This window comes from Melanotaenia boesemani, chromosome 19 (assembly GCF_017639745.1).
Source record: "Melanotaenia boesemani isolate fMelBoe1 chromosome 19, fMelBoe1.pri, whole genome shotgun sequence".
NCBI classification, from domain to species: Eukaryota; Metazoa; Chordata; class Actinopteri; order Atheriniformes; family Melanotaeniidae; genus Melanotaenia; species Melanotaenia boesemani.
The window spans coordinates 23,568,203-23,576,626 of NC_055700.1; the positions used below are offsets into that span (position 1 = coordinate 23,568,203).

At 40.6% G+C, this 8,424-nt stretch overlaps 1 protein-coding gene across 1 annotated transcript; it reads left to right on the forward strand.

The window, feature by feature from the left end:
* Positions 1-256: 256 nt before the first annotated feature.
* Positions 257-6,798, forward strand: barhl1b (BarH-like homeobox 1b). Its single transcript, XM_041971008.1, has 3 exons — positions 257-1,527; positions 3,651-3,873; positions 5,064-6,798. Exons 1-3 carry the CDS (start codon positions 1,077-1,079, stop codon positions 5,365-5,367), a joined length of 978 nt encoding a protein of 325 aa, XP_041826942.1. The 5' UTR covers positions 257-1,076; the 3' UTR covers positions 5,368-6,798.
* Positions 6,799-8,424: the final 1,626 nt, after the last annotated feature.

Here is an 8,424-nt window from a genome sequence, read left to right on the forward strand (position 1 = left end):
GAACCGAGAAGAAAAAAAGCACACCGAGCCGCTCCACATAATAACCCCATTAGAAGCCTCATCAATGATGTAATGAAAGCAAACAGTGTGAAAATTGCCAGTAAACAGTTGGATCTGAGTCTCCTGATGAATTCAGTGTCTCTTTTATCAAAGTAAGGAAGAGCCAGAGAGGAGACGGAGAATGGGAAGGTGGGAGGGAGGGAGCAGAGTTAGTGGGCGTGTAGGGAGGTCTACTTCCAGTTCCCCTCAGCCAATGAAGACTTGTCACAGGGGACTCACGTGGACGAGACGCTCTTAAAACCAAGCTCCTGACTTTTTCTCAAGTTCAATTTTTTTGGGATTCCCACCCACCCCAATCACATCTCGTCCCTCTTAACTTGCCAGTTGTGACTATTTAACCTAGTTTACCTCTCCTCTTGTTTTTATTTCCCCCCCTCTCTTCTTGTGCATCGCTCTACTTCTTCGCCTCGTCCCGCGTCTCCAGCTTCTTCCTCCTTACTGCTGCAGCTCTTGGACACTTTTCTTCCTCATTTCAGTTCGTTTTTTTCAAGGCTTTGCTGTTCTTCCTATGAGGAATGCCAACAGTTTTTTTATGACGATCCGCTCTGAAAACCATCCTCCGCTCATCTCTCAGGTCTGACGCGCCTGCAGCTGTCCATGGTGCTGAAACGCGGTTTGCCGAAGTCCCCCGATGCGCTGCTGCTGCTTCAACATTTCCAGAGATATCAAGAATTTCTGGGTCTTTTCCTCTTTCGCACATGAGAACATATCAGCAGTAACAGGCTCATCTTCCCGGTGAGAAGGAGCTGAACAAAATCGATTGTGACTTCAGCGGCTGCACTGATCCTATCTTCCAAAAACAAGAAAATTGGATAAACAGTTTGTTGTAACTGAGTTTAGCCCGGAAATATTTTTATCTAGGAGGGACTGGAAGTAGCGGGTGAAAAATCTCCCACAAACATTTGTGTTGAAGCTGGGAGGGGTGCCATTTCACCTCTTACATTCCCCTCTTCCTCCCAAAATTAAAAATTATCCCCTAATACCAAATGGTAAATTGAGGAGGCCTCATCGAAACAATGGAGGCGTCCGCCAATGGGTCCAGTTTTGGCATCGACTCGCTTCTGTCCCACAGGCCTGGAAGTCCAGTATCCAAAGGGGACAGCCTGGTGGGGGAGTGCCGTTCGCCTTTGGAGTTTAGCCCGCGATCAGACGTGGAGAGCGGCTGCTCGTCGCCCCCGTCTCCGAGGAGGGAGTGCGTGGAGGAGATAGCCCAGAGGCAAGGTCACGGCGTGGCCCTGCCACCACACCTCCAGCACGCGCAGATATCCGCGGCGTCGCAGCAGAGGACCGTGACCTCGTCGTTCCTCATTAGAGACATTCTCGCGGACTGTAAGCCTCTGGCTGCATGCGCACCTTACTCCAGCAATGGACAACCGACTCAGGAGGCAGGGAGGCTGGCCTCTAAGATAGCGGACGAGTTTTTGGAGAAAATCCACAGCAACTCATCGTCGGACAGTGAATATAAAGGTAAGAATGCCTTTGTACAAAAGTAATCCAATTTTGATCTGCTATTGTCAAACAAGACATTTAGATAATACAGGAAAATATTTCTTAAATTATATTTAGTTATACCTGAATCAATGTTTTCTTTTATTTCATATTGATAAAAAAAATCCACTCATTTTGTAAACAATCCCTTTCTTTCAAAGAATCTCTTGTGGAATCTTAAAGAACATTTAAAAAAAATCATAATTTGACACACAGAAAAACAAATGACTAAATAAAAGATACAAAAGGGTCACAAAGATCTACTTGGAAAAAAATGGAAAAAATGAGATAGCTGAAATTAGTCATTGAATGATTTGAAAAAAACAGACCATATTAAATTAATCACTTTTGAATGTACTTAAATAATGGTCTATAATTTACAACATTTACTAGTTTGATGTGCTAAACGTGAAGTCAGACAATATCTTATTATTAGCAGAAACAACTGAAAACAGACACGACCCCTCTTCTGCTGATCCGTCCCGGGACGGACAGGCTAAATCAGCTCATTGCCTTTAAAATACCTTTTTTTTTTTAGAATCAGCTGCACATGCACACGCGCGCACAGTCAGTTCCAACCTCTGCATTAGCAGAAAACCCCGAAAACATCTGCCGGTGTCAGAGAGGAGCGAATGGAGGAGATGACAGGGTCGCCTACAGATAAATGCCATCAAGGGCCTCTCTGTTTCCAATCATGTCAGCCCATAACAGACATGTCACCTCCATTGACAGTTTAATGAAGCGGTGCCTGGAAAGAAAACGGCTGCGGCGGGCTGCGAGAACATACATAAAATTAAATCACATTTAAGCAGCAGGAAATCATCAGTATTTTTATTAATATTATTAGTTTGCATCTGCATTTGTTTATAAAAATTGAAAGCTCAGATGTGTCGTCTTCCAAATTCACTTGAGTTTGGAGTTATTGATAAGGCCTAAAATCAGGAATTTCTTCAGCAAAATCCCGTGTCTCCGCATGTGTGTGCACGTGGAATGGATGGAGAAGCTCATCGACGCACTGATTGATCGGGGAAGCCGCGGGGGCTCCACCAGAGCGAGCCGCAACTTTGATTTCCCACGAACCTGCTGCCCAGAATGAAGCTCGGATTTTTGATGCAATTTGTCCCCGCAGCTAATCACATTTGTACCCCGCGCGCACGGCCGCCCGCCTGCCCTCCCGCCTCTTGATTTCCACTCATTTCCACGCTCCTGTGAAGTTTCTCCGGTCGCGGTTGAAAGGAGAGTCCTTCCCTTGTGGCTCAATTAAGCGGATTATTGTGCTTCTTGAGACGACTCAACTATTCAAGATCTCTCACGCGCGCGCCGTGCTCGCCCCAACTCGTTTTTTCCCCTTATTTTTCTTCTCTTTTGCTCTTTATTTTTCCTTTTCTTAAGGAATTGACGATAAGTAAGTATCAGTGCTTGGCCTGAAACGACTCCACGTAGAAGAAGAAGAAAGGTTGCGGCTCTGCTGACGGGAAAAACCTGAGATTAGAAGCGAGAATATTGGAAGAGCTTTTCATAACAATTTAAGGCAAACCAAACAGCTTTATAGCCCACAGACACTGTTCAATGCTCTGACTTCACACTCCTCTTATAGAAAAATGGCAAAGAAGGTGCAAAACGCAACATAATGGGAATATTACAAACTTTTTTTTAAAAAAGGGAAACAATAAAAATTACAAGTAAAAAAACTTCTTTGCAAAAACTAAAAGAAATGAAAGTTTTTATAAACCAGAGATATTTAAAAAGGGGATTTAAATAAAGTTTTATTTCTTGTTTTCCCAAAGGGTGTTTGGTTTGATAAAGTCACTTGTAGAAAGAATAAAGGATTGTTTTCTTTAAATATATTTTAAATCTCATACAGGACATGTAGTTCACACAGTCACACTTTTTGCAGAATAAAGTTATTAAATTCCAGCTTTGAATTATTTGATATATTTTTCTGTGTCAAATCCTTTATTGAAAGAACATGTTTAACATTTTGTTTAAGGCTGCCATACCATGTTAATTCCCCCACCCTGCAAAGATAGTTGCAGCATTACATTTGTTGTGTCGGCAAGGATTCACACTTCTCCTTCCTGTCTTTCTGATTCCTTTGGCAGTAAAAGAAGAGGGTGACAGGGAGATCTCCAGCAGCAGAGACAGTCCCCAGGTCCGGCTTAAGAAGCCGAGGAAGGCCCGGACGGCCTTTACAGACCACCAGCTGGCCCAGTTGGAGCGCAGCTTCGAGCGCCAGAAGTACCTGAGCGTTCAGGACCGCATGGAGCTGGCGGCCTCCCTCAACCTCACTGACACGCAGGTCAAGACCTGGTACCAGAACCGGAGGTAAGCCATTGGTGCTTTTTTTTTTTTTTTTTTTTTTTTTAGAGGAAGTGGAGGAGGATTGGAGGGGAGAGGATATAATCTGGTTTCCAACGCCTGGCTTATGACCCAGGGACGCCATGTTTTCCTCTCACCATCACTCAAAGATGGCAAGACTGATCCATTTTATTTTCTTCACTCGATTTAAAGATTTACTGATTAAAATATATGTTTAATACACGCAACAAATGTAGATACACTTTATGGGAAGCTGAAAAAAACTGAGGAATAATTTGAACTAAATATATTCTCAAAGTGATTTATGAATCATTTTACTGAAACAAGAACGAACTGACATGATCCTGAAGTGGATTTAATTATTTTTTTAATTATTTTTTTATTATTGTATCACACTCTTTATTTTCATTTAATTTAGCTCTGAAAAAAAGAAAAGATGAAAGGAAAGCAAGGCAGGATCAAGGCGATATTTTTTCCCTTTCACAACTATTTGTTGGGGGGTTGGCACACCTGTCAACTCTTTATTTCTCTAGTTTTCATCATCTGCGTGCAAAGGATCGCTTAAAATTAAAGTCGCGTGACCCTGCAAATAGTTTAAAGAAATTCCAAAATGAATGTCGTCTTCCTGTAAATAAAAACTGCCCGCAGGAGAAGCCCTGCTTGAATAAGAAAGAAAGAAAGAAAGAAAGAAAGAAAGAAAGAAAGAAAGAAAGAAAGAAAGAAAGAAAGAAAGAAAGAAAGAAAGACAGAAAGAAAGAAAGACAGAAAGAATGAAAAAAAATTAACTTGGTTTGGTTTATTTGTCTGCACTTCTGACTCTCAGGCATCTAAATGACATAAATAAATATATTTAAAAATACAATTTGAGTTGGAGTAGTCCATGAATAATGCATGGTTGCATGTGTGCATATTAATAATTCAAAGACACTACTATATCTACTCAATTATCTTTTATTATGAATTATTCACCTGCTTGGACTGCATATTGGTAATCTGAAAGACATGTTTGGGTGTGAACACAAAGTGGCAGCCTGGAGATTTTGGTGATTTTTTGAAAAGAAGGGAAACACACCCTGACTTCTAATTGGATCCCAGGTTAACAGATGGAATATTTGGGCTTGTCAGACACATTCACACATATTTATAGAGACATATCTGCTAAAAGAAACTAAAACACGCTCATGTATGCATTTTAGGACAAAGTGGAAGAGGCAAACGGCCGTTGGGCTCGAGCTCCTGGCGGAAGCTGGAAACTACTCCGCCCTGCAGAGGATGTTCCCGTCCCCGTATTTCTACCCGCAGAGCCTGGTGTCCAACCTCGACCCTGGGGCGGCCCTATACCTGTACAGAGGGCCCTCGGCGCCCCCGCCGGCCCTACAGAGACCCCTGGTCCCACGGATCCTGCTACACGGTCTGCAGGGGGGCACTGAGCCGCCGCCTCCACCGCCTCCTCTGCCCCCCATGTCCGGCGTGCTTCCTCGGCCAGCTCAGCAGCGGTGAGCCGCTCACTGCTGATATTCCTTTCTTATTTTTCTTTTTCTTTTTAAACAAAGCGGATCCAGTTTGGGAGGCTTTAGAATATAAAAGACAGAAAATATAACAAAACAAACAAACAAACAAAAAACAGACTAACAAGAGAGAAAAACAACAACAATAACAAAAGAAAACAGACAAAAAAAAAAAAAAAAAACAGTTCGGCCTATGATGAAAAAGGTCGATTAAGATGTGGACAAAGATTCCTACAGACTATGGATTTTCTTTCTTTTCTCTTTTTCCGTCTCGGGGAACATGAGCTTTATTTATATTTTATTTATTTTTCCATGTGGCTCAAAGCTTTTAAGTTATGTATTTATTTAAACCCAGTGTCAGTATTCTGTGACTTTTCCAACAGGCTCCAAATGTTGGTGGCACTTTGTCAACAGAAAAAGCCAATAAAACTTCCTATTATTATTATTATTATTATTATTATTATTATTATTATTATTATTGGGTGATTACATGTCGCCCACATAAATAAATCAATAACTTTCCGTTTGAACCCTAAACATCCAAAGGACTAGTGGATTTTTTTTTAATGAATCTGTCATTGATTTTTCGCCTCTCCAAGTGAAGATGGTCAGCTGTCATGAACTTGTAAATAAGAATATTTTGCATTTTAACCAGTAGAGGCTGACTTCTGTTTGTTTTGTTGCGTCTTTTTTGGAACACAGAATAGGCTAGATTAGCCACCAGAAACTATACATGCAAGCGAGTCAGAATAATAAGAAAATACACAAAACAAAATAAGGACTAATTTAATAAAAAACATAATATTGTCTGAGAAAGGATGGACTAACCTATCTGGACCCACGTGAAGGCACCATCAGGAGAGGTCCGGAAATAAATAAAAATCTATATAAAGTTGTTTTTTCCCCTTTTTGTTTTGAACTGAGTACAAATGTCAAGTGGTTTATATCTAAAAGAAAAGTTTTACCACCACAGAAGTGAAGGAAATCACCTGCTTGGTGGTTGTTTTTGTATTTTTCCATAAACCAACCCATCGGACTCGGGTCCTCGCGCAGGCGTAACCGCCTGTTGAGTTGTTGTATCTGAACAGACATTGTGTGGGTTCCCTATGTTACTTCATATGAAGCTGTGATAACTTTTTAATTGTTATACTCTCCTTTGGTGAAAATGTATATTGCCGATATCAAACTTGTGGAGTGGTTTTTCGTATACTTCCCTGGATCGTTTTTATTTGAAGAATTATTATTTTTTATTTCTTTCCATTAACATCCTCAAAATTTCCCCCTAAAATTCGTGAAATTATTTTTTCTTTTTCCCTTTTTTTTTAAGTGAATTTCACAGCAAAACGTTGGACAGAAAAAGGGGGGATTTGATGTAAAAGAGAATTACTTTTATAAATGTGGAAATAAAAAGTCTTTCGTTTAACCACGTGGCTGCTTTTGAGTGTGTGTGTGTGTGTGGGGGAAAAAGGAAATGCCACGGGGCTTTGTCAGGTGGAATCAACACGTGGACTCAAGACCTGCAACAAGGGAAAAAAGATCAATCTTTAGGAAAGCCCTTTAAGAAGTTTATCACATTTAATTTAGGCCAGTTTTGTCCTACTTGTATATATTTATTGATTATCATTATCATAATTAATTTTGGGAAGATTTCTAATGTCTTATGCAAACATGTCCGCTTGTAATTCTTCATATTTAATCAATATTTTAAATACCTAACTAATCATTTAATTATAGCCAATAACTTTAAACCACATAAACTTTTTTCTGCTGATTTGGTCGTATGATGCTCAGTCTGCTATAGAACTAAACCCCACATTCAGATTCACATAAAGGTTTTTGTGTGTGTGTAGGGGGGGGGGGGGGGGGGGGGGGGGGCACATCTTACAGCTGTGCAGTCGTCACAGATCCACGAAACGCAAAACATTTGACATGTTAGTTTTAAGAGGCAGACATGGACATAGTGGTTGTGCAGTCCACGGAGTGTAGAAAAATTCCTATTTTTTAGCCTTTAATGACAGGATCTGTTAAGTTTTGCGTGGCGTTGTTGGATCAAAATTCCGCAAACAGGACAATAGTTTGCAAAACAAAACAAAAAATATATTTATATTTGCACTCAATCATTTTGATAGTTTGCAACTAAAAGTAAAACCTATATAAATATTAATCAAAAGCAGATTAAGTTGAAAGTATCTGCAGGGGGTCTGTTTAATGATTCTTAAAAAAAAAGGTTTTGATGTCAGTATGAATGTGCAGGAGATGAGGAGTTGGGTGACTGGGTTGGATTTAAAACATCTCTGGAAAATAATAAGAGTTTCCATTAGAAGAAAGCATGTTTGAATGAATTTGAGCAGATCTGTTAACGCTAATTTTCCCTCCTCTGTTTGGTTTAGTGTCGTTGACTCGATTTGTTTAATGTTGAGATGAGGCGTTGGGAGGGGGAAAGTTAATAAGTCAGGGGTGCGGCGTGTTTTCACATCTCCTTTCTTAACCTTTCCAAAAAAAAAAAAAAAAAAAAAAAAGAAGCGCTGGGATCAGACAGAAATCTGGACCGATGCCAATTACAGTATTTGTCTTCATCAGGGTGTTTTTAGTGAACGGTTTAATTTAGTTCATTTTGTGAGCTCAGATTTTGTTGTCGATATCATGGTGGAGACGGTTGGATTTTAAATGAGAGAAATCAGAAAGTATTCCTCTTTTTTCCTCATATGAAACACACACATGCAAAAGTGCAATCAAAGATCAATTCCAACTAATGCCTTTCGAGAAGAGCCAACAAAGCAGAAGGGTGTTCTGTCCAAAATGGAGCCCCGTCTCCCCTGTCGCCCTCCCACCTACCTCACCATTCCCACTTTCCTAAATTAACAGCAGCAACTCCCATTCGTTTTCCATAAACAATGCAGGGGATGAAATATTAATGTCATGTGCGCAATTGTTTAAGTGCCTTAAATGATCCCCATTTGGAAATTGATTGTTTCCATCCTTCTCTTCCTTGAGGGTGCTGGATGTGCGCTCCTCTGCCAAACGGCTCCAACAGCTGGTGACCGGGCTG